General features: G+C 38.3%; 1 protein-coding gene across 3 annotated transcripts in view; it reads left to right on the plus strand.

Moving 5' to 3' along the window:
- The window catches only part of GADL1 (glutamate decarboxylase like 1), an 84,225-nt gene that overhangs the window by 3,129 nt on the left and 53,925 nt on the right, over window positions 1-27,171 (plus strand). For 2 of the 3 annotated variants that reach the window (XM_069770818.1, XM_069770827.1), the window contains exons 2-10: window positions 8,553-8,722; window positions 9,475-9,601; window positions 11,298-11,388; window positions 12,093-12,199; window positions 13,527-13,642; window positions 19,479-19,558; window positions 19,673-19,727; window positions 23,132-23,248; window positions 27,016-27,080. In XM_069770818.1, coding sequence (XP_069626919.1) covers window positions 8,553-8,722; window positions 9,475-9,601; window positions 11,298-11,388; window positions 12,093-12,199; window positions 13,527-13,642; window positions 19,479-19,558; window positions 19,673-19,727; window positions 23,132-23,248; window positions 27,016-27,080 — 928 coding nt within the window. Of the gene's footprint in view, window positions 1-8,033; window positions 8,085-8,552; window positions 8,723-9,474; window positions 9,602-11,297; window positions 11,389-12,092; window positions 12,200-13,526; window positions 13,643-19,478; window positions 19,559-19,672; window positions 19,728-23,131; window positions 23,249-27,015; window positions 27,081-27,171 lie in introns of those variants that run through there. The other variant, XM_069770836.1, reaches the window with a different exon arrangement.

Here is a 27,171-nt window from a genome sequence, read left to right on the forward strand (position 1 = left end):
GCTGCGTTGCCATCTCAAACAGGTGTAATATGAAGCATGGTAAAACATACTGGAAGTTAGGGTGACTTTCAGGCGCTGGTAATGTGACACTGGTTAGTATTTTGGTCAGACCAGAGGAATAGGATCTCTCCTGTGTCTTAAAATCTGATCTGATAAAAAAGATACTAGGGTCTTTGCTAATATCACTTCATCAGAGGAAGGCAAATATAAGTTTGCAAGAAATGAAGTTTACATCAAATAAAGCCATTCTGTGTGAGTGCATTCATTGCGCTTTAAAATTAGTAAGAATTTTCTTGGCAGTTAATGAACATTTAGTGAAGGAGCTTAATTTGACATTTGAGAAGTTCAATAAATAATTTTTCTTCTTGATTAAGGCATCTTTTAAGCTGTCACTTATACAACCAAGAATTGTCACTTTTTAATGCATTGGGAGATCTTGTTGCATACTGATTCAGCTATTATTACCTATTAAACAGTTTAGATTTCATGTGCCTTAATTTCCCTGCCCTTGATTATTTTAAGCAGCCTGCTGCTTTAAAGACCATTTGTATTTCCATAAGCATTTATTACATGTTCAAGACAGAAAACATGGACACATTGAAATACATGTCTTTGTATTTCTCTGACACCCCCCCCCCCGCATCAGATTTGCAATAGTCGGTCCTAATGCTCATCCCAGGTATTTACAAAAACTACCTCTAAAGGCTTTGCAAAAATCAGATGTTAAATTTCTTGGGGACTCTTTTGCTTTTTCGCGTGTCACAGTGACACAAACTGCAGAGGTTGTTGGAGGTAGTTGTTTGTAAAGCACTAATCACTCAAGGATGCTCAGCAGGACATGGCTAAATTGGGGCCATTTACCCCCTTTTTTGTTCTCCCACCTGTGCACACAAGTTATCTTATTTTAACATTAGTGGGGTTTATACATGTGCAATGAGGGAATAATAAATTTAAATACAAATGGTTGTTGCTTTGTGGCATGTCAGTGGAGGTTGTTTTTGTTGATGATTATTGTCAGGGCTAGTCTAAGGGTAGTAAAAGGTGGCTTTGACCTGGTTCACATGTATGTATGTCCATCTCTATTACTGTTTCTTGAGTATATGTGATCTTGATTTCTTTTTTTTTAATGAAAAATTTGTGAAGTGTCAGCAAATAGAGGTGTCTTTAAAGAAGTCATCACTAGACCAGAGTTTTTTCAGTGCTGTAAATATGAGGAAAGTGGGTCTTAGTGACCAAGGTCTTTTGTCAGCGAAGTAGCAATAACTCTACAAAGTAGCTGGTTAAATCTAGATAATTTGGAAGAGCTTTTGGCTCTAAAGCTTGGATGTCTCTGCCCTTTGTCACGTCTCACCTTATGTAAGCTGAAAAGCCTCATAAATATGATCTTATCCATTGGCAAATGTCAGGGTTTCAACAAGAAAGGTTGTCTCATAAGCAGCTTGGTGTCCTGCTGCTAGTTACACTGCAAGATGGCTTGTGTCTTATTGAGCTTCTTAAACTCATTTTTCTCAAACAGACCTAGGCCATTGTTCAGGGGTTATTGATCCCCCTTTGGGGCCAATATATCATGTTAAAAAGCCGTTACACCTGCCTGAAGGGGAAAGAGTAAGCAACAAATACTGTATGTATCTGATACTTGGTTGCAGTGCTGATGCTGATCTCAAATGACTGAATAAAGTTTTGGCATGGTCAAAAAAACCCCAAATAAATTATCTGTCTTCTGCCTGCCTTAGAGGAAAAATGGAAGACGTGGGTGCAGTGAGACTGTAGGTAGTGTGGGGATTCTGTTTGGGCCTCTTTCAGCTGCTGTGCTGGGGCAGGGATCATATGGTCTCATTGGTGAGTCCTGGCATGCATAGCATGGTCAGATCTGTGCTTCTACCAGGCATCATCCAGGCTGCTGCCCTCAAAAAGGACTGCCAGTGTCTTCTGCTGGCACTTGCTAATGTGTGTTGTCACCCAGCAGCTTGGCCTCTTGCAGCTCAGGAGTGGTTTCCCAAAACCACATAGGGAATCGGGGCAGGCGTGATCTGAAGTGATGGGTCCAGAGCCCTGCTGGGTCCCTCATCTGTGTGTCTGCTGATCTGGCCAGCAATGTTACAATAGTTTGTGCAAGGCAGCTTGTTCCATTTTGAAAGTGGATTGAACTACTTTGCTATACGTAATATGCTAATAAATTATGTCTACGTAGAAACTAGTTCAGAGGACCTAGTGGGCTGGAAAGTTACATCCTGATTTACTGTGCACTAGCTTCTCCCTGTTAGTAAATAAGGGCATATCTCAGCAATGTTGTAGATGTAAGTTAGTGAGCAGTAATTGGAAATCCTTTGTAGGAAACAGAAAATATGGAAGTGTTTATGACGTTAACAAAAAGTGAGAGGGGAAAAAAGTTTTGACTGTAACTTGAATGTAGAGGTAAAACTTCCTAAAATGAAATTTAGACTTTTCATCTATTTTTACATTTTAACTTGCATTGAATCCCAGAAAACTCATATTTAGTAAACTACTGCTTTCTTAGTTGATTTTTGAAAGACTGGAGTTAAAACTTTTTATATTATGCCTAAAAATATAGTTCTTGCATGACATTAGAGGCTGTCGTGGACTCTTAAATGAAGCTACAGGACTTCCATTTAGAAAAAAACCCAATTGTATTTTCACTTCAATTTTTTCCAGTGGGAAGCAGAGAAATCTCAGGGATTCTTTATATTCTATGTGGGTCACACATATATTCATCACTTCTGTCTGAACTAGCCTCCTGAAGTTGTTAACTTTGCTGTCCCATGTATAGTGCCTGTGATTGACTTGGATGTTGCAAATATATTCATTTTTCCACAGAAAAAGGAATGTTCATTAAATGTTCATTATCAGTGTACAACTTCTAATTAAAGTAAAAGCCATTTTGTTTCTCAGATGCTTCCTATGCTGTTGGCAGATGTTAAAAATTAGAACATGTGAGTAGAGAGAATCTCATTGGGGTCAGGGAGCTGGGATTTCCATTTCATAGTTGGCATCTGCCGTTTCTCAGTTTCGCATCAAGGTGAATTGGAATTCTCCACAGCCTTTCTTCCTAATTGGAAATGTTACAGCATGAGTCATTCCTGCAGTTACTTGGTTAGGGCATTGAGAAGCTGTTATTAAATATTAACATTAATTCCTGAGGTTTGGCCGCATAAAAGTTTCTGATTCTTGTTTCTTAACTTTTGTCAGGTTCTTTTTTTTTTTTGTTGTTGTTGTTTGCTGTTTTTTGGCATATCCTGCCTAGTACTGTTGTGTATAGCAAGTGCTTGGCACGCAGTGAATGGGCACAGCATGTCATGAGCATTGAACTAATACAGGTGCCCCCTCAGGATGCTGGAAACATCTCTGAAAACAGAACCTCTCTCCTAGTGCGGACCTTGCATTCCCTGTCAGATATTAATCGCTGGGGCTCCTCTCCGGATTTCTCTCTCTCCTCCCAACCTTTCCTTTCAAAGGGGAAATTTAGGTGTGGGACGGAGAATAGGACCCGTTTGTTGTACTGTTGCCTTTCAGTGCTAGCAGTGTGCCCAGAGCCTATTGAGGGGCCTTTGAGCCTGGACACAAGCACTTTTGTTTCCCTCAGTCCTGCTCTGTAAAGGTCATGTTTGCATTTTCACAGTCAGAGGATTCCTTGGGGGGGGGGGGCTGTTGCAGACCTTCTGAAGGGAAGCACCCAACTTGTTCCCTGTCCACAGGCCTGGTCCATAAACCTGCAAAACAGGAACATGTAGTATAGGGGCAATTGCATGAGCCTTACCATACCTGTGCCTACTTTTTTTTTTTTTTTTTTTCATATGGATGGCTTTGCCAGGACACCAAGTCAACTTATATACTGGATTCTAAGAAACCTGCATCTCCTTTACTTGGCAACAGGCCTGGGAAATCAGTTTACTAAGAAACTATGTATTTTGCCTTAAAACCGGAGTGGCTTTGCTTTAGTCATAGACATACAGAAAGTGGTGATTAAAGAAACAAAAGTGTCTTTAAAGATTATGTATGCCAAGGGACTCAAATTGCTGCATAGTATGGAACAGGTTTGTGTTTTAATACTTTGATACATGATATGGCACCACAGTAATCCATTAAACATGGTGGTGTGGAGTCTTGACACTGAAGTTCACTTGTTTTCTTTTTTCTGGACACACTGAAAGAAGATACTGAGGTCTTCTGAAAGAAGAACCATGACTAGATCATGCAGAATGAGAAATTTAAGATTTTTTTCTGATTAATGCTGGCAATTATTATTGTATTTGTTACAAAGCAGAAATTGGCCTTTGGTCAAGCCTTTTGCGTTTGCTTGAATAGTCAGTAGTACTGGTAGAGTGTAAACTGAACAGGATTTGGCTCTGGCATTCAAGCACAAGCTACTCTTTCACAACCACCCCCTTCTGTTTCTGCCTTTTCCTTGTGAGCAGTAAATCTTTCTGGGCATTTTATTCTACTCTCCCAAATGTTGTCAGAATGTGCCAAGTACAAGGCTCCAGTTTCTTTTTGTAGTGCAAGAATTCAGCAGTGAAAGTTTCTATATGTTTATGGAAACACAGATGCAGCTTTTAAAATACTTGGTAGTGCTTACATAAAGATATAGAAGCATCTGAAGAAAATGTTTGTCTTTCTGTACTTTATTTCAGCTCCAATTAATTTATGTTTTCTGCTGGGAAAATAATATTGATCATAAAAATGAAATGCTGGTTGGAAATCCTTCGGCTTCTGTAACAGAATATTTCATTCAGGATGAAATGTGAGAATTACAGGCTTCATTCTGTCACTGCTGAAGCCAGTGGCTAAATGCCCAATTGCTTTCAATTGGAGCAAGATCGAGTTGTCTTTTTTGCTGAAGGATATCTTGAACAGTCAATAATCCTTAATCTCTGATTTAAAGCACTTCCATTTGGTAAAGTTTCAGTTCTGTTTTAAGCCTGGAGCCATTTGGCTGAAACTGCATTTGATATGCTTTCTGGAAGTCTGTTTTTCTGAGTCTGCTTAGGAGTCTGCTTCTGTATTCTTAAATAGAAAAGAATATATTTATTGCAGCCACATCTCTAGATTGTTTGCCTATCATGTTTGAAAACAAAAAATGTATATGTGACAAGATGTTTCTACAAAGTAGGCTCCATGTGGAACATTCCCTTAGTGCAATGAGGTATGTTTGAGATAGATATGTAAAAGGCCCCAAATTCTTGGAAAATAATGTTTTGAGCATTTGAGGTAAGATTTTTTTTTTTAAAGAGACAACACATTATGAGCTTATAAAGATAGTGTGTGAGTTTCTTAGCTTGGTTGCTGAGCTCTGAGAAGGTGTTAAAATCATGCTATTTAATTTGGGTACTGTGATACAAAGTGAACCTTGAATCTTTCTGGAGGTTCACCCATCTAAAACATAATAAATTGGTCATGGATCTTTTAAAAAATGTGATAAAAGGAAAAAAAATGTTATGGAAATTCAGACTTGATATTATCATCTACTTAGTTTTCCTCTTCAAGGTTTTTACTGCAACCAGGAGGAAACACATTTATTTTTCAGTAAAGAAGAGTTTGGAATTCTCATAAGAACTCCAGAAGTCAGACAGTTATAAGTAGAAGATTAAGTATCACAGGATTTGCAGTAAAATCATGAGGGATGGGAATAGTGTATATATCCACCAGTGGTTTGCAAAACCTGAAGACCTTTGCCTTGGAAAATGTGTATGTTTGGGGCTTGATTTAGCTGCTGATTGTGAAATAGTTGTTCCTATTAATTTCTAGTAATAGTCTTATGGTATGTTCCAGGGTAGAATTGAGCTCAGCAAGTTCAGATTGAAATGATAAGTGATAACCAAAAAATTATTGAGAAAGTGGTAAATAATTGCAAAGTGTATTATTTAATGAAATATAATGTGGGCTAAGTCCTGAACTCTTTGCTGAAGCCTTACACAGGTAAATTGCTGTTGAAATGAAGGCTCTTTTCCCTCCCTTCTTTTGACCCTTCTGCTTTGCCTTTCTCTTTCATAGACTGTGCCTGAGGCCCAGCATTAGATGTGTTGGGACTAGGGGTAGACTGTCACCTATTTTCCAGAGGATCCCTTCTTCCTCAGGCTCCACAAAGTGTCCTGTGGAGACTGTAAAACTGTGTGTAGAGGTGAACAGACCCACTTCAAACAGGGAGCTGCTCTTTTACCCATGACCCAGCCCCCTAAAGACGTGGCAGAAAAAGTGATGTAAAGTCTGCTTTTGCTTTTCTCAGAATCCCTGGGAGAGATCATGTAAAGTCATGGAAGTACTAGTATCACATCTCTGTGCAAAAGTGTCAGAAATAGGGCTGATGGAGTTACCAACAGAAAGCTTTTGCACAGCTCTGGCTCTAGCAGAGACCTGAGAGGTGGAGCACAGCAGAAAAAAGGAGTTAGTGAGGTTGGTGAGCTCCACCATCTATTCTTCTTGTAACCAAAGGAAGTATTAACATCTGTGCTCTGCAATAGATATTAATCTCCCATGTAGTTTTTTTTAGATCCTGTCCTCTTTTCCATAGAAAGAAAACACCTTTGACATACATGGAGATGATAGCATCTTCAGGTGATGTCAAGGCTGAGATTCTTTTTTGTGTTTATGTTGAACTCTGGTTAGTACTTAAGGCAGCTATTTATGCATCAAATAACTAACTCTCAATCCAAAAATAGTGCCTGTTCTGTCTGCCCAAAGACCTGATGCCTTCCAATTCCTTGTTAATACCTGGTGTTTTAAGTCTTGTAAAGTTGACCTACTAGCCTGTGTTTTCAGAGAGGAACCTCTAAGACTTTTTCAAAGCTGCAATTTCTGTACAGTGCCTCTGCTGTGGTGTGCTGGGAAGCATGATAAGAATTGACGTTTTTGACATCTGTGATTTTCCCTCTTTGCCTGTTGAAGATGTAATACTGTTTATCTGCTTGTTCTGTATCTCTCCCACAAGAACATTTATGCCTCTCCTATAACAATGTGCTGAAGGCTACTCTGTTCAGCAAAATATAGTATATTGCTCATTTGGATTAAAAATAGAAGTAATTTCAGAAATGCAGAGGGTGGGGGGTCTCATTTTTGTCATCAGTGTTATAGGAAGCCTGAGGTTCCATCTCATGTTGGAATTTTATCTTGTTTGTCATATCTCTCCTGATAAGTGAAAGTGAACTGAATAGCTTCTCTGAGTCATCAGTAAATAAAAGATCATGGGATTGACAGGATTTCTTTCAATCAATGAACCTCGAAGTCATGCACCTTTCTACGCAGCATTGTTCTTCGATGTCCTCCTGTGCATGAGGAACTGTAATTATTATAAGCATGATGAATGTGTCAGACTGCAGTGTCTGGCAGTCTTCTGGAAATTCAGTTGGTTTAGACCTGTGAAGAAGCTACCTTTCTTCTGTACTTTGTAACTGGAGCAAAAAGTAAAGCAGAAGATAAAGTTGTTTTGGGTATAGAACTTTCTCATTCATACATCTTTACCCTTCCACCATCCTCACTGTAGATGAAGATGACCCTTCAAGGCAATGCTGCGTGGCTTCATAGATCTTAGGTACTCTAAGGCGAGATCAGTGGACAGATGCTGTCTGTAAGCCAGATAATTTGGATATGGTAGTTACTGCTTCTCCTTTCAGTGCTATACTGTTTCAAATGTCTGTTCCCCTGATATCTCCAAATGTCTCACTTTCGCCTTTATCCTCACCTTGATTAAAAGTGGAGTCCTGATCTTACCATATGAAATCAATACATGAAATAGATACGTAGTTGACGCTATTGGCCAGTGTCTTACAAGCATCTTGGATGTGCTTTCAGAGGTAATGTAAAGGAGGAAGTAGCGATGTGTTTATGGAAAACATCAGGAGAGTAGTCTAGTGGATAAAGGTGAGGCAGAGGAAAGAGATCATTGTTGAAGTGAATAAACAAGATAATCTGTAATTAGTGACTGAGGGCACATAATAGGATGAGGGCAGAAAGGAGAGAAGTACAGGTATGTGATATTGACAGTAATCTCAAAAGGTTTTATCTTCATGGAGCATGGATCAGTGAAACACTCAGCAAAGGATGCAGAAGACTCAGAGCAATAGGACTGGCTGGTGGGAAAGAGCAGCATGAAGATATGGGAAAAGAAACTAAAAATTATTTCATGAAAAATGGGGAGCAGGAGGGATAACGTGTGGAGGGAAACATTTTCAGCTGAGAAAAATGCCTATTATCTTGCACTTCATTTCTCTTTATCCAGCTGTATCATGTTCTAGGCCAGAACTGTATTTTCCTCTGTGTTTAGAAGGTGCCTTGCATGCTTTTGTAAGCTACAGAAAGCAGTAGATACCATACAGTAGGCTGTTATTACCTACATAATAACAATCTAGGTTTGAAGTAACACATTGGGTTTTCTGTCTGTAAAGATTCTTCCACCAAAAGCTAGAATTTTTGTACATGTGTAAAGTCCATGTGTATTTTTTCCTTAAGTTGACTAAATCTTCAGCGATGAAAGAATATTTTTTTTGTTTATGATTTAGTTGTCCAGGCCTTGCTCTAATGGTGAATTATTTATCTTACAGATGGCATTTGCAAACAGGAGATGCTCCAGAAGAAGAATGCTGTTTTGGTGGATGGGGTCATCCTAAATGGTCCAATAATGGACTCAAAAGCAGGAGAGAAGTTTGTGGAAGAGGCCTGTAATATTATAATGGAAGAAGTCATCCAGAAAGCTGATGATGTAACAGAAAAGGTAAAGCCATAGAGTGTTGTTGAGCATTTATAACAGAGAAAATGAACAATAAATCAATTTTTTTCTAAGCTGTATTTTATTGCACTTTAGAAGCAATTTTAAGGCTTACATAGTCTGTGCCTGGCTCTGAAATAAAAAGACAGCCTTACAAATTAAGAAAGATCGCATTATAAAATCTTTCAATAACATAATTAGTGTAAATATTTTCCAGAAAATAATGAATTTTTTAATCTTGGAGTACAATGGGCACTTTCTTTGACATGACAAGTGGGCGTAGTGTTTTTCTTGTTTGGGCTGGGGGGAATTATTTGTTTGCTCCTGAGGGGCACTGGTATTGGAGAAGGAGGAACAGTGGATGTGGTACCAGTGTGGAAGGGCAACATTATGAGACTGCTGTGGTTTTCTCAGAAACACTACTTAAGAGGCTGTATGGGAAAAGGAGCTGCAAATGAATCGGGCTTGCCTTTGAGCATGCACTGGTTGCTCCCACACCTTGGCAGAACAGCTCTTTTGCTTTTCTGCTTTCCAGCATTCCCCACTCTAATTTTTATGGTCAAGCAATGCCCAACACACAATAAAACCAAGATCCCATGAGACCAGTTTACCAGAGATATTTTGTGGTGGCATGCTGCCCTGCAATGGGCAGTTTTGTGAAACCAGTGCTGAATGTGGTGCTTACTTTGTACATTTATGACCTCTTCCTCTTGGCTCACCTGTTCACTGCTGGTGTCTCCCCCTCTCCCCATCACTAGGTTTGTGAATGGCGAGCCCCCGAAACATTGAAGCAGATTCTTGACCTGGAAATGAGGGACGCTGGAGAATCTCATCAGAAACTCTTGCAACTCTGCCGAGATGTTATACAATACAGCGTCAAAACCAGTAGGAATGTGATTTCTAGTGAAGTTATGTTGTATGCTGACTTAGGAAGACAGGATAACGTTTACAAAGTTTTGTCGCCTTTCGGGAGACTGGGGGTGTGAATGTTTGTTTTCTGCCTGCCTATACAACTATGCAAACATTTGGCTGTGTTCCTGTTGTTTGACTGAATGCTGGTCACTACAGGTTTGACTAAAATGTGTAATCATGGCAAACTAATTGAAAACTAGTTCCTGTAATGCCATTGACATTAATGGTAGATTCTGTCATTTTGAAGTCTTGAGAAAGTCACCTAGACAGCTATGATATAACAGTCTAGCAAAACAGGTAGAAGGACCTTTGGGTGTGATTTCCTGCTGTCTGGGTGGTGAGGAGTGGGGTCGCAGTCATTGCCCTCATGCATTCTTAGTGATGATTACCCTACATTTACTATTGTTCTTTTTGAGCGATAGGGTGTTAATTTGCTGATAGGCAGTAATTCCTGTTCCAGACACAGTGAGAAAAGAGTTTGCAATGTTTCAGAGACAGTATACCACATCTCTATAGGGTTAGTTCTCTACGGCTAACCTTTCTGCAGCATGTGTAGTATAACTCAATCTTAGCAAAAAGGGACTAACAACATCTGTTCCGGAAACTGCTGTGGATCAGTAGCTTGGGATTTCAGATGTGGCATAGCTTAGACTGTGTTTTGGAAAGTGAGAATGACATTTGATGTAGTTAGTTGTGGATTTCCAGGGCATGTTCCTTGGTACAAGGAACAAAGTAGAACCGTAAAATAATTTTGAGAGTGAATGCATGCCTTTGAAAACCACAGAAAAGTAGCAATACTGATCTACAGGGGGAGTGCACTAATAATACGCAGATATAATTACTGAGTTACTGGAAGGTGTTCTCTTTATCTTACTTTTGCAAATTGGCTTTAGATTTTCATTTGTTACACTATGTCACCTTAGAAAGAATATTGTATATAAAAATATGCTGTGCAAATAGTCTTTAATCTAAGTATAAACATTTATTGAAGCCCCAGATATAATATAAATGGAGCCATACAGTTTACCTGATTTTGCATGTAAAAGTACTATGCTGTGCATTAAAATTTAGGTGATGATCCAGCTGCTGAACTGACTTGTTTTTATAGTCAGCGATGGTATAGAATTTTCTCACAATTAGTTATATCTCGGTGTTTTGAGGCAGGTAAACAAATTCTCTTAACTTGTCATTTCAAGTCTGCAGCAGGTTTTTCCAAGATGTTAAACTGCCTCTCTCTCTCTCAATGCTGAGGCTTCGGTGGAAGCATAGGCACAGCTGCCTGGGATCAGCAGGTTCCTGTATTCTACTGCTTAACAAAATTTGGCTGAGCATCCATCGTGGCCTCAAGATTGCCGTTAAAAGCCATGGTGTATACTCAGTTGTCAATTCCTTTTCTTTTTCTTTGATTTGTAAAACTTGTGAACAACCCACATTCATTCTGTGCACTATTTATATCTCTCAAACCTTGTTTTGGGACCTGAAAGTGCTTATTAAATTTACTTTCAAGGGATTGCCTAATCTAAGGAAAGGACAGTAAGTTCAGAAAATACTGAGAAAATGATGGAGTGAATTGTGATTTGCAGTGATCAGTGTTCAACTGAGAGGGCCTGTGATATATTCTCTTTTCACGTATGTCCTGTCACTGCTTGCTTTTCATCTCTATTTTCAGGTCATCCAAGATTTTTCAACCAGCTGTATGCTGGAATAGATTATTACTCGTTAGTGGCTCGTTTCATTACAGAAGCACTGAACCCAAGTGTGTAAGTGTATTTCATTGTCCTCTTGATGATGAATTAGCATGCTTTTTGGAATAACAGCTTTTTTGCACCCTACCCCCTTCTAATTTCTGTTTTCAGTATTACAGAGGAGGTAGGAATTGTGCAGGAATTTGGGAGAGAAAACAGTCTGGATTGGCTGAATAGCTAACCAGAAGGTTGGTTAATCTGATGAGGCCTTTTTTTCTAGTTTGTGACATGGGGTTTAAGAGGAGAGATCTTTGTTTTTCAATGCTTTTAAACAAGCATTTTAAACAAGCATCTTTCTTAGTGCATAAAAATTAATTAATCAGACTTACTCAGTTTTCATTTCCTTTGAAGCATTCTGCACAGAGTTGAATGCAAATGGTTACCTGTCTACTGTTTACTTGCAAATGTAAAGCCTAAACAAAAAGTAATTGTTGTTTGCAATAGATCATTATAGCTGAAATTTAAGCCCGTGACATACATGAAAAGCAAACTCTGATGTATTACTTTGAGAGTGGAAGTGTCAATGTGATGCTGGCAGGAACTAAGCAATTGCTCTACTGGGTCAGATCCATAGTGTTTTTAGCTTAGAGTTCTACTGCTGATGGTGGTCAGCTTCTGATAGATTAAAGTGCAAGAAACGTTTATCTAGTTTTAGCAATATTCTGTGACACGAGTTCTTTAGTCTTAATACCACTCATGATGCTTTTATTTTTGTTCAGATATACATATGAAGTATCCCCTGTGTTTCTGTTGGTGGAAGAAGCAGTCATCAAGAAAATGATTGAGTTCATAGGCTGGGAAGAAGGTGATGGTATATTTAATCCAGGTAGGAACAGTTCAGATTTCAAGCTGAGTCATTATAAACCAACTAATACCAGTAATTCCGTGAATATTGGATTCATGTAGAATATTTGAAAATGCATGCAAAAATCCAGTGATGGCGCACACACAACTATTTAATCCAGGCTTATTTTATGTGTTTCTAGTAATAATTCTGTGAATCTGATCAGTGAATGAATGAAAACAGTTCTACATTAAATATAATTATGTGGAAATTAATTGTTTGTAACTGATGCCCTTCCTGACCTTATTAACAATAGTACCAACAACCTCACTGGACTGAGTCAAATTGGTTGACAGACAGGGAGCTGATTTACATGCTATACACCAACCAGTGGTGCCTGAGGGCACTGATCTGTGTATCCTGCATATCAACTGTGGGAGCCAGAGTTTATCTTACTGAGAGTGTCATGAGCTTAACTCCTTTGAGTTTTGATAGTTTTATTAAAAGTTGCGATAAGGCCAACCAAACAAATACTTCTTAAGCTTCTTGATAAGTCACGGTTTTCAAATGTTCTGTAAAACAGCGTTCCAGCCCACTGTATTGAAATAATGAAGCATAATGATTTTATTCCACAGATTATTCAGATAACAAACTAGTAGGCTAGATGTGAAGCTTTTCTATTTTTTTTTTAAATATATTGAAGGTATGGATTTTTTCACATCAGATTTGATGTGTATTTTCAGTGGAATCCTTGCTTTTATGGCAGACTTGCTTAATTAAAACTTACTGAGATACTGTTAAGATAAACGGATTGTACTTTTTTGTGCTAGTTTTATGTAAGGGCGTTTCTTATTATTTTGGTTTTGTTATTTTAAGTGAATAAAACCTGTCCAGATCTTACCTTGCAGATCTTCCAGTTCCCACTCGTGGTTTTTTTTTTTTTTTTCTAATGGCTTTTTTCTCCCCGTAATACTCTGAGGCCTTGTTGCCCAAGAGATCTCCTAGGCTCCATACGGTGAAGCCACAGCTGAGCTCGGTGCGGGCAGCTGAGCTGGCACTGCTTCAGTGTAAATGGGAAAGAGCTGTTGTAGGGTATTCTCTGTTGGGGAGGACTGTTTGGGCACAGTTCTTATTCTTCAGGAAATATCCCCAAAGAGCATTCAAACATGCTCTGTTTCCATGCATGCTGCAGAACCCAAAGTTCATTTTATGTCTGTAGGCTTTTGGGGAGGAAATAAGCTAGATGGATGCATCTATAGGAAAACTGTATGTTTGATTCCCCCCCCCCCCCCCAATAGGTCAAGCACTCAGACACAGGACAGGTGACAGGACTGTGGCTAATGTGATATTTGTATGTCTCTTTCTGCAGGTGGCTCTGTTTCTAATATGTATGCTATGAACTTAGCAAGATACAAATTTTGTCCTGAGATAAAGGAAAAAGGACTTTCAGGTTTGCCAAGACTAGTCCTGTTCACTTCAGAAGAGGTAAAAGCAAAACAAAAAAGCTTTTTGAACTTTATTTTTCAATGGCTGCAAAATTATATCATTTGCATATCTGATGGGGCACTGGTACAATAAATTTGTCATCTGTGTATGATGTGGAACATTGGAGCTAAATGGAGAAGCCTGATAGTAAATTTCCCTGCAGAAGCTTCTGTGCTTTCAGAAAACAAACACAGATGTTCCTGCTCTTGGAAACTGCTGATATAAGAATAGGTTTTATGTGGGGCAAACCTGAAGCAGAATGCATGTGGTCTGTTGTGGAGGTCTACAGCGTTTGATTTCCCACATCATGGGAAGTCCAGCAGGAGCCATAGGTAGGTTTTGGATGTCAAAGCTGTTTTCTGCAGGTTTAATCTGTACTAAGCTGAGCACTTGTGGACCCGTGAGATGGCTCTCTGCAGCTCCCACTCTGCCCTATGTCTGCATACAGATTGGTTGTGGTACAGAACCAAACTCACCATAAAGCATTTTGGGAAAAAAAACTGCTTGGTCTTCAGACAGTTCTTTAAATAATTGAAAATATGTGGCTAGTTTTAAAGTTTTTGAATATCTGTCCAAACTGTCTGTGGGAAATTGAGTTATATTCATACGTTTCCTCTGAAGCTGATTTTTGGAGGCTTTTTTCTTTCACCTGTCCCTCCAATTTTAAGAGTTTATCATTTGATTAGTACAGAGTTATTATTAATTCTGACTCCACTATATAAAGGCCGCAGTGGAAGTAAGAACCTTGTTGTACTAGGATGTATATAGTTACTAGAATAATTTTAGTTCTTAAGTTTATGCTCCAAACAGTTTGCAGTGTAAATAGACAAGAGGCTTATTTTGAAAAGGCCGGAGGGATGAAGGCATCGCATAAGTTGTTCAAGACAGCACATATATTTTGGAACTGAATCCAAATGTCATAAATAAAGGGATTTTTTTTTTCCTGGGCAAAATATATTTAGGTTTTTTCTTTCTGAAAAGTGTGTATATGAAATGACATGCCAGTTCATACTTAATCCATCACATTACATCTTAAAAATAGCTAAGGAAGAAAAAATGAGGTTGAAACATGTTCTGTTAATGCTTTTGAGGTGAAGCATGTAGAATTTCTATCACTAAGTAACACTTTATTTCATTGTGAGATTTAACTAAAATGTATACTCTCATACTCCAAACCAAACAAGCATTTAATTTCATGACAAAAGAAATTTTATTTGACCCTCAGAGTAAATTTATTTTGATGTCTTTGCTTCACCAGAAAGACCAAACCCATAAAACATGGAACTGACCAGGAAAAATAAATTGGTTATCTGTTTGTAAGGCAATGCTCTTGATGTCCAATACTTTGCTTGATTCACAAAACCATGTTGTCTTTAGTACTCAATAATCACTTACTGTTAAACTGCCACTTTTAGTAGTTAGATATTGTGGCTATTGTCTAAGATCTCTAGTGTTTATTCATGGTCATGAGGGAGAAGATGTGCATATTCATATATACTTATTTTAGAACCACCTGTACTGAGTCCAAGTTATGTTACCTTTTGGAATTTTGTTTAGTTCAGATATGTCATATTGAGAATATATGTAATAAATGGCCCACCCTGAAGATAAGTACACAAGTGCTTGTGTCACACAATCTGAAGTTTTATTATTTGTTTTTATTTTGAGCCTTCTTTTACTTAGCATTTTGTGCTGCTTGCTTTTTTTTTTGTTTCTTTTTTTTTTTTGTTTTTTCACTGAAGAGGTACCTGGAGAGGCAAATGATTAAAAAAAAAAATTGTCTTGGAAAGTTAACAACCTGTGTTTATCTTCAATGTGATCACGCTAACAGTGTGATCACGCTAACAGTGCTGGCACGGAGAAGCCACGAGGCTATAATCAACTGAGAGTATTGATAAGGAGTCAAAACATATGGCTGCTGAAGGCACTTGTCATTTTTAGGGCTTGGCTTCAACACTGTGTTCAGATAAAATGATTTTTGCCTTGAGTTGCCAAGTCTCAAAGTTTCAGTCTGGCACTTGGCAGACTGAAAGAGTTGCCTTGCTGTAGAGCAGGGGAGAGCATGGATTTGTCACTGATTCAGTTTTATGTGATCTGGGGCTATTTGTATGTTCTTGGATAACACAAAGATGTATTTTTAATGCATGGCCCACCCAAGGTCCTCACATGCTCTGTTTGGCCTTCAGGAATGAAAAGGCTCCTTGTTCCTCCAAGTAAAATGCTTAGCTACTTAAAATTATGGTGATAATGAAAACTCTTTATGCTACTACTTTGTAGTTTTCTTGCTGGACCATCACAGAGTGATTCCTCTTGAGACAGTAGCAGTAGTAGAGAAATGGTTATATCCCACTCTTCTTGAGGCATGATTTGTGGTTCCATATGAACTGAATACAGTTGTAGTTATAGATGTCCGCCCACCTTTTTATGACTTTTTGCTATTTGAGTCCCATCTGAACTTTATTTGGACCCAAGAATGTATTGCATTGACCTGAAAGGTAGAAATCTGCTAAATTTGAGGTAACTGAGGGTAGAAGAGGATGTGTAAACAGTTGAAATGTGCATGCTGATATGAGCAGTTTTTTAGATGCAATGAAACTAAATTCCTCCCCAGTGCAACTTGATCATGAAAGTAATAAAGTGAGAGAACACAACATTAACTCACCATGTTGTCCCCTGTTGAAATTACAACAGACAAAAATGAGCAATAAAACAATCTCATAATAATGTAATTGCTTTATGCAACCATGTTTCTAGGAAACTTTTCAAAAGCAAGAAGATCCAAATTTATCTTCTGTTTTAATGAGCACAGGGGGAAAGTACCTTGTCTTTGCAAATGTTATTAGGAAATGAAAACTATGTCTAGCTATAGTTAAAATAGTACAGCAGCACATCTTAAATGCACTGTTCCAATTTGATCTTGTGCTCAAAGGAATTAATTTCTTGCTACAAATGGCTACAGATTTAATAATGGGTCTAAACAAAATGGCAAAAGATGTGGCAAGAGTAATCTGAACTCACAGTATTTAAAATTATTATTTCAAATTACATACATAATCTAGATACAAATAATACCTTTTATCTGAATATTTCTTTCTTTTTTTTTTTTTTTGGAAATGGAACGATGAACAAGTGAATTAGTTGACACTTGTGACTGGAGCTGCTAAATGTTCTCTGGTATATTTTTTCTTGATGTGGTGTAATTTAGCATAATGGCTTCTAGTAATGATAGTGGGGGAAAAAAAGAATTTTTTATGCTTTCAATCAATATAACTGAAAGACTACTTTTTTCATCAAGGAAAGCATATTCCAAGTCTGTGGGGTAGTATAAGTCTTGTCCCTTTGCTGTCCTACTGAAGACCTGACAAAATTTTCCAAGAGGCGCAGAAGTACTTGTGGAGGCGAGAAATAATGTGTCTTGCAGCCTGTTTTGTTTTAGTATTCCCTTTGTCCTTCTCTTTCCCTCTGCTTTTTTGTATATTCTCTCAGGTGCTCAGGCCTCTTATCTTTCTCCCAGTCTCCCATACCATTTTTTATAATAAAATACATGATTTAGTGATTGCCTGTTTACTAGTATAGTGAATTTTCAGGTCTACTGCTTTCTCAGTTTGGAGCAATCTGCTTATTCCTGGTGATTCATACCTTTCATTTTAACCTAATGGATAGAAATCAGTGATGGAGGCAACTTGTATTTTGAGCGCTTCACTAACCAGTTGAAAACATCTTCAAACTTCTACTGAACAACACACAGCCACTCTACAATCATTATTACCATTATTGATGTAATTTGATATAATGTAGGACTAATTATCCACCTATGTATGTTTCTGTTCTTTTAACAGTCTAAATGAGTGAGCCCTAAAGGCTTTGTGAATGTGTGATGTTACAGAATTAAGCTTTCTTAAAACTACCTGATAGTATCAGGTAGTATCTTTGAATGCCTTTATTTAAAAAGTAGATCATGGTGGGGGAAACCTTTTTGTCAAAAAGAGCCCTTTGAGATGATCCATCTCATCAAAATAAGCGTGACAGGCCTTAATACCCTTAATATATTCATACCCACACATTAAAATGTTGTACATTTTTCATAATTATGTTCTGCAGTAACTGCATTTGTGTGAACTCTCTGGAAGAAAGTGGAATTAATTAACCACCTGGCTTCACCTCCCGTATGAAAAGTAACAATTCTAGACATCTTCGCAGTTGCTGGAGTATGCGTTATTTTAACTCTTCAGTAATAATGTGAAAAACAGCCAATTATATTTTTTGAGAAGAGCAGTGATTATCCAAGGCTTGGATGATCTTGATTCTCAGAAGAACTGTGTAGTCCTGTGAGATGCTGCATACTGTCAAAACTGACTCCATTGCTGAGTGGTGTAGACATTTGGCATGCTGCAGGTTATTCAGAGTGGTTTTGACATCTAAAAATATCTTCAGATTAAGAAGGTTACTGTATCTTGAATTCCCAGGCTAATCTTGAAGATGGATTAACCAGGGATCAGCATACTGTTGTTCTGGAATAAGATAAAATGTTCTTATGCTGGAGTAACAGTATCCACAGTAGAGCAGGTCCTTATAGAGGTGAATGTTGGAAATGCGGTAAGATATACCTTCAATATTTGTTTAACAGAAAAAAGCTTTTTAAAAAGTACAGAGTGGACTGTGGACTTAAGTATCCTTCTCAGCAGAGCCGTTTTATCACATTCTGATTGAATAAACACCCATTTCTAACATCCTTTGAGCAGGTGAAGGGGCCTCTTCTTTTACACTTGCTTCACAAGCTTCATACACTAATGCCCTTTATTCAGTGCAAACTGAAAAGTGGGCTGCATATATCTGTAGTCATTCAAAAACGTCTCTGTGATGACACCTAGCTAAAATTCTTTGCTGAAATAGTAACTTCATTTTCTGAAAAATGCAGACTGGTCCATACTGGAACCTTTTGCAAAATTCATATTAACTTTTGAAGATGTGCTGAGTCCTATCTAAAGTCTGCTTGCTTTCATAATGACTTCTAAGAGTCACATTGACGTGAACAACCTTCATAACACCATGATTTTTAGATCCTTTTGCAGTGATAGGGCTTTGAAAGCCTTGGAAGTCCTAATTGTACCACATCTAAAGCCTTTGGTAAGTTTTGGGGCTGGAGCTCCTTGGTGCTATGCACAGAGTTGCTGGATCAGGCCAAGGGTCAGTTTAGTGTAGTATCCCGTCTCTGGCAGTGGCCAACAGCTGATATTTAGAGAAAGCACATAGAAAAATGACATGGATAAATTGGTAAAGGCTTTAGTTATATCACATGATATATCCTGATTAAGGGTCCAGTTTCCAAAGAGTGGTGTTTCTGGACTTTCAGACCTATGGGTTGCTTCTAGGCAGCTGAGTCGATAGCCTTTGGACCTTTCTTCTCATGCATTTCCTAACTCTTACACTCATTGATACTTTTGACTCAGTTCTGTTAAAACATTTTGAAACAATTAATAATTCTTCCCTGATGACACTTCAAGATTTCTACTTTTCATTCTAATGCAGAACCAGCTTTAAAAAAAAGTATATGGAATAGAGCTTTTTATTTTTTTTAAGCTCACATTTTAAACATGGTGCACATCTTTTTTTGTCTTATTTTCCCCAGTCTTAAGTGTGTGTCATTGTTAAATATAAGATGGTATTGGTGCTCTGTAGCTTTGTCAGTTTTTGTTAGGATATGCTGTAGTCATGACTGTTAGCTGCTATTAAATTAATTTCAGTGTCACTGTTCCCTATGCTAAGGAATTTCTTTCTTTCGTTTTAATTGCTTGCTTACTTCTTTTTTTTTTTCCCATGCTTCTTTCATTTACAGTGTCATTACTCCATGAAGAAGGCAGCCTCCTTCCTGGGTATTGGTACAGAGAATGTTTACTTCATCAAAGCAGATGAAAGGTAAGCAAGGAAAAGCCACGGCTGTGGTCTCTGAGCCTTTTTAAAATGCAGTAGTGCTGTACATAACCAGCCTATTTGAATGTAACTGAAAAGTTTTAAATCTGTGTCCCTTAGAGGTAAGATGATACCTGAGGAACTGGAGAAACAAGTCCAACGGGCCAGGAAAGAGGTGAGAGGGGGAGAGAGAGTGTGGAGAAGACTGCATGCAGACTATGTGCTTGTGTCTGAGTGAAAGGAAGGAAAACTAAGAGTGAGTGAAATCTTAAAAATAGGGCAGTTAATGTAACAGTGTCTTTCTTACAGGTGCAATCCATTTGCCATAAACTTGTGGAACAAGCCAAGACTTCTAGGTGCTGCACTCTTGCAAGGGATTAAAATTCAACAGGGTGTTTACTACTAAGGAAAGTCCCGAGTACAACACTGCTCTGAAGTATTTAGCACATTTCTTCTAGGATTTATTTTGCCCTTGATCCTTTTTTAAATGGATGCAGTATTTGACTTCCTTAAACAGTAAATGAAAACTGTAGGTTTTTCAGTTAATTACAGCAGTACTGCTCTGTCCTCTGCAGTGAACAAGAACTGTAACATGTGGCTTAGTCTCTAAAACAATCATACAAACTACAAATGCTAAATTTGGTCCTTTCTAGCATTGTAGCAAGAGTGCAGAGATTGTGTCCTGTGCCTCTTTTCCCCCAGGGACTTTGCCAAGTAGAAAGTCAAAGGCCAGCATTTGGAAATGTACTGATGTGTGTATTTGGGCAACGTTAACACATTTCCACAATCTGTAAGACAGTGCTTGCTGTAGTCAACATACTTTATTTTGGAGAGCTTGTAGGACTGAATGTGAATTCTAAGGCACAGAGCATCTTCTTTTTGGCTTGGTTAGCTCACCTTATTTCTCACTTCCACTTTGTGCATCAGAGGATTAGGATTCAGAGCTCAGCCCTTAGTCCATGATCTGTGAATACCAAGCAACTAGTGCAATGTCCATGGTGTGGACGATGCCTACCACAGAATCCTACCTTGGGAAACCTACTTTTGTGGCTGATAGAAAAGCCAAGGCAGTGTTGTCCTGTCAGGCACTGGCATGGCCATAACAGTTTTCACTAAGATCTGATTTAGATAGATCTTCTGCCAAACAACCATCTCTTCTTTGAGTTTCATGCTAGATGGCATAACTATTGATACATGGTGGCCCTAATGACCTAGCAAACTCTCTTGCTTGCCTCTTTCTGTACTTTGCATTATCTGTGGAAGACAACCTCTACTTTACCCATTTGAGCAAGCTGGGGACAAAAAAAGGACTGAAACAAAATGGAGCAAGAGGAAGCAGGCTGACAGGAGAACGAGCTCTTTGCTCTTGCAAAAACAATTCTTGTTTGTTGATGTAATAATAAATTTAATGGTTATTTGAAAGAAACCCTCTGGCATTTATGATTTTTAAAAAAAGTCAATCTCAGTATGGTGCTCTGCAATTTAAAAGCAAATGTTCTATATTAAAATGCTCTGCTTACAGGAGAACACTAATTCACTTGCACTTTAATGGAAGTTACAGGTGAATTGGAAGGTTTTCAGTTCATCAGAGCTTCAGTGTGTCTGTCCTTGATAAAGTGCTACTTTACAACTTTTACAAAAGGTAACTTCAATGAATTACAGTAAATATTCTAGGCTCTAGACCACAGAGGATGTATTTGCTAGTGATAGGAGCACAAAATGATCACTGACTGAGTAGCATGACTTAGGCCTCTTTTTAGAGAATTTAGTCAGGAAGATTTATTTAACTACATTGTCAAGAAGAATAAAAATTTAATTCCATTCTTTGCAGGAAAAATGTCATGGTAATGATCTTTGGAATTTGTAGAAGTCCTGGACTTGTCCTCCTATTCAGTCATGTTACCTACTGGCTGCTGGGGGACCTTTGACTTTGATGTAGCTGAGGGAGAAAATTGGTGAGAACGCTAACAGAAACTAGATGCAGCAGATACCTCTTTGCCTCACTTGCAAGTGTTTTGTACTGGAGCTTCAGGCTGGTTTGTAAGTTTGATTGACTTTTGTGGTAGGTTGTACTAGGAATGAATGACCAAGAAGTGAATTATAGGCTGGTAATTCTTTGTGACTGTATGGGATTAATTTAAATTCCAAGGTTATTTTTCACTGCTTTAGCAATTTGTAAAGAAACTTTAAATACAAATAAATCATAATTATGTACCATTCCAACAGTCCTTTACACTGTTAAAGAAGTATAAAACGGTCAGAGTGCAAATGTGAATCAAGCCTGTCTGTCTCTAGCAGATGTTTAAAAGTGGCAATACTTTTTTTTTTAAGAAAGATCAGGTTTCAGCTGACGTGGAGATACATAAAAGACTCACGTGTTGAGTTTTGATTTTTCAGCTGATGTCTGATTTCAGTGAAGCTACATTCAGTTACATCAGCAGAGAAACTTATATCATCTGAGAGATTTAATTCACTGCAAATGAACTCCAGGGATCCCAGACTGTACAATTTAGTAACATCTTAATCCTCTTCAGTAACTGCATTGTCATCCTGTGGTCCAGATGCTGAAACGTTCAGAAGAGTTCCTTCAGCACGTATTTAACAGCAAGTGAGACCGCAGTCATTGCTAGGGCTGATACCCTCAATTTCATGGAATTGTTACAGACTCCACCAGTTCTTTTCATTGTTTCAGTTTCTGCTCCTAAGTAGACACAAGCACATCTGCCACGGTGCATGACCTAGTCTGCTATTGTAATTGTACCCCTGCTATTAGTTGAGTGGGAAAGCGATGAGCAAAGTTACTGATACCAAAATGGATGGCTTATGATGGCTGTCTGAGACTGCAACCTGACAAAAGTTTTCCTTATCCCGCCTGTCTAACCTTAAAATGGTCTGAGATTTCCAGTGGTGTCTCTCCTAACATTCAGTTACCAACTGCAGTCCTTCCCGTTTTCTAGACAGGGGTAGGAGCAAGAGAATAGTGCTTTGCTGTAGATCAGGCTTGGGGGTCAGACAGCGATGACTATCCCAGTCACAGTAGCGCAAGTGCTGCCGAAGGCAATTTGTGTTCCCTAACTGAAGGTTCCCCTTCACCAGGTGAAGAACAGGGGCATTGTAGAGACAATGCAGGTGGAACCTCTAGAGGGATGAGCCCTTTTCTTGCATGGGTAGCCTGCTGGCTGAGCTAGTAGCTTTATTTTATTTGGCAGAGTGGCAGCAAATATGGTAGTAAAATGTGGAAGACTGAGAAATGAAAATTGCTGTATAAAGAGAGATGTCAAATATCCAGTATGTTTTGATCTTGACAAAACTAGCATCTGTCAAAACAGTCTGAAGCTGGTGAAGTCTGCCCTGGGATGGTGTTAACTAGAAATGGAAAATGTCTTCATTTTTGGTTTTGTTTTTTTTTTTTTTTAAAGTCAGCACTTTTAAATGCGGTACCTTCTGCTGGGAAACTAAAATGTAGACTGTCGTGTCTTTGTCCTACATTCCTAAACCTTTTTATACTTTAGCTCTGCCGATATACTGGAGGAAATGAGCAGTGCAAATGACAATTTTTTGTTTTGAATCCTATTGCAGGGGTCAGCACCATTTCTTGTCTGTGCTACAGCAGGCACAACAGTGCTGGGAGCATTTGATCCTCTGGATAAAATTGCCGACATCTGTGAAAAGCATGGCCTCTGGCTTCATGTTGATGTGAGTTTGTATACTGTGTAGTTCTGTTTAGCATTGCTTTTTTTATAATTGCTATTTTTCTTTGACTGTTGATGTTTCTTTGTAGAAGTAAGTTGGGCTCTAATAACGTTTTGGTTTGGGTTTTTTTTGCATAGAGAACAGGAATACATTCTGATTTGTCTCTGTTACATGTGCTGAAAAACAGCAAATAATTTGGTTGTGACAAGCAGTCAAAGCTATTTTGTCATTGTCAGGTTATATTTCAAAATTATTTTAGAATAGATTTCTTCTTCTTGCCACCTCCTAAAAGTGCTTCAAGGGTGATTATATACAAATACAACTTTGGATTCTTTCCACATTCTGTTGGAGAATGGACACATTAGAATTGTGGTGTATGGTTCATACAGGTAAATTTCTGGCTCAACCTGTCATAAATTATTCTGTTTCATATTTACAGGCTTGAGTTTCCTATAGATCTCCTTATGTTTTCCTAAAGTGTTAAGAAATTTTTCTTTTCTCATTTCTTTATAATTTTAGGTTTGGATATTAAAATCCATTCACAAACCTTTTTGGAATAATCATTGAGCCTTTTTATTACCTGAAAGAGTTAGCTGTAAATGTATTTTTCTAAAACTAGGTCTCTTCATATTTTCTAAAATTGCATTTTCTTTATAATTGCAATGTCACAAATCCAGAATGGTTAGATTAAAAGCCATGGAGCAATGAGAGAATCTGGAGCAACATTAGTGGAGAATCTTAGACCTGCTCTAAATTTGTGAAGTGTTTGTTTAATGTTGAGTATCTGAGGAAAAATCATGTAGGCAGCAATGTGTGTTTCAACTAAATGTCTCACAGACATTAATAAATAAAGTTGCTGTATGTGTGAGTCAAAAGAGGTTTTTTTATTGACTTGGAGGCAAAGATGCAGAATTTAGCCCTAGTATTTAAAGTGCCTGCAAAGCTTCCTCATGGCTGTGTGCTGGTGAGAATGACCCAGCAGATTTTCAGCAGAAGTGCAGCATTCACTTTAGGTGCTAGTCTCTTGCGTGTCTGCGTATAGTTGGTGGAAAGAGGGATGTATTCAGAATCTGTGTTGGATCTTAGGTGAATTGAATAGACATGGCTGGAGCCATCTCCAGTGTCTGTAGGAGGACAATGAGTGGTTTCCTGACAGACTCCCTGTAGCTGAATAACTAAAATCGGGTGGGATGAGCCTGGGCCATATTCTGAACTATATACTTCATAGGCGGTTGATAGTGTTTTGTAAAGAATTAACTTCTTCCAGTTTTGCCTCATGTTAAACTAAGGTAAAAATGCCAGTGAATATCTTAAAGTTAATTTTCTGTTTGAAGAGTGACTGTTGTTGTCAGATGTTAATTGATTCCAAGTAGAAGGACAAATGTCCAGTAATAAATTGGGTTTATAGTCTGGAAGACCAATTGTTCTGTTAAGATGTGATTCGTGTTATGAACCTCTGAGTGGTTCTCAGGAGTTCTATCAGTATTTCTTCCATCTTTCCTTTCACCCTCTATGAAGAGTTGAGTGGATGGCTGTTTCTTTATTTTTTTGTTTAAAGTTTCTAGCTATATTTATATGAGAACAGGGTATGGGGAAAAGACTGAAAACTTTCCACGTAAGAGACATTAGGCAAACACATATATACAAATGTGCTACTGTAAAATGAGCAGACTGTAATTCGTAATGTGACCTTTTTTCACTCACAGCACCATTAGAAATAGGTTTGCTAGAATATGTGAAAAGGTACAGTGGGACTAGGCGTTTGCCATTCAGAAAGAGTGTATGAGAAACATAGTGAAGAGCTGGGTTTTTTTGTTTGTTTTTAAGCAAGCCTGCTTCCTTTCTAGCTTTATAGGCAGGAATATCATATTTTTGAAATCTGAGGATCTCCATTCCTCTGAAAGGCCCGGCTTCTTGTTGAATGATTTACACATTATGCAGTCTGAGTTATAGCAAGTAAGTACTGGTATTTGAGCCTGCTGTAACTTTGGAGGAAAAAAAATGTACAGTACAATTAAAACAAAGATTAAAAAACAGGGAAAGTTCTGTTTAATTTAGGACTTTTCGTGTATCATTGTTGGGAATCAAGATTATCTACTGAAAATGGTCTCGAGCTGTTTATAAGAATATCTTATATGAATGTCAGTGGTGTTATTTCCAGATTTACACTTATGTATCTCATTTCAGAATATTTTCTGATCCTGAAGATTGATATGTTTGCCTTAGGGAGACTCTTTTCATTGAATATGAGATGATAAAGCTTATGATTCTTAGGAAGGGCAAAAGGGAGAACATCAGCATAAAATCAGTGGGCTTCAGGAAGATAAATTTCAATGAAGTCAGGAGTAGTAGATAAGCTCTCACATGGAGACAAACCTAAAGAGGAAAAGTGAGTTAAGGAAAAAGTTGTTTTAAGAAGATAATACCAGTAAGCCCAAACTGTCTCAGCAGTCAAGCCATTCAACAGCCTAAGTGCAGAGACTATAACCAGGCTTATTTTGTGCACGTTACAGCATTCATACACACATTCCAGTTGCTTATTGCATTCTATCATACATTATGATGCCTTTCTTAATGACTTGTTTTGCATCATCAATATGCACTCAAGCTCCAGCACTTATATATGTCATGTATTATATTAATGTAGCTTTAAATACTATGTACAAGAGTTTCTTCCCTGCTGGTCCTTTGACTTTTTTTCCTATGGCTAGACCAGTACAGAAAATCAGGTTTGACCTATTAGCCTGTGCTTAGGTAGTTAGTTTAATGACACTGTGAACAATGTGATTCCCATCGTTCAGCTCTAAGTGGTTTGTTGCATATGAAACACAGTAACTTTCTCATACCTACTTACCAATTACATTGCATGGGACGCAGGTGATAATCTTTGTTTTGAGCTACCCTGCATTGCTCTTAGCTGGACTTGTCATAAACAAAATGTCAACCTAGTTTGATCAATCTGCCTGCATTCTGTAGTCTCATGGTTGGAGGAGAAGCAGTTAACTTCATTGTGTCTTTGCAATATCTCATCGGAAAGCCAGAGAAACTTGCCAAGCTGCAGCTGTGGTAGTGAGTGAAAACCTGGCAAAATCATACCCAGAGAGCAGTTTCCAGTGGTTCACTGCTGAAAGGGGAGAAAATTTTGAGCAGGATTCCACAAAGGTCCACCCTAGGTTAGAGGTTATCTCCCTGAGGGAGATGTGGTGAGTCTTACTCCATTTTAATGTCAGTTGGATTGCTGGTAACAGAAATGCTGCTCTTGCCTACTCATGGACTTCACTTTTCATATCCAAACTCAGTGGAAAATCTGAGCATGAACTTTGCAATTGGCAGATATTATCGTTCTCTACTGTTTCCCTTGTGAATGTCTCAAAGGAAAAGGCTAGCAGGAAGAAGGTATGCAAAATGGGGCTTTCTGCTCTCACTGCTTAGGTTTAGGCTGGGGGAAAGGAAGCACCTCTGATTCAGTATTAGGAATGGATCTGGTTATGCAAGGACACTTCAGTTCATGCCCTTGCTTACACAGAAGGGACAGCGTAGTTTGTGGCTGACATAGTGGCACAAACCATCAGCTCCTCTACTTTAGGCACAACCCCAGGCTGCCATCTTTATTTCAGTAGATGATACTAAAGGCAAAATTTAGCCCACTGACTATGTAGTAAACTTAAGTTTTAAATGAGATAAAACATCTTCAGAAATTATTAGTTGAAGCATTATCAAAAGAACTTTTTACAAATAATATTGTCTTGGCTCTATAAATTTTCCAACAGGCTTCTTGGGGTGGGTCGGCTTTGATATCAAGGAAGCATTGCAGACTTCTTCACGGCATCCACAGGTAAGTCAGTTTAGTTCATGGGCACACTTAGCAGGGACTGAGATGGAGGTCATAGAGCCTGTTGGCTTCCATGAGACCTGCATTTTCCAAA

The sequence above is a fragment of the Haliaeetus albicilla genome, chromosome 2, assembly GCF_947461875.1.
Source record: "Haliaeetus albicilla chromosome 2, bHalAlb1.1, whole genome shotgun sequence".
NCBI classification, from domain to species: Eukaryota; Metazoa; Chordata; class Aves; order Accipitriformes; family Accipitridae; genus Haliaeetus; species Haliaeetus albicilla.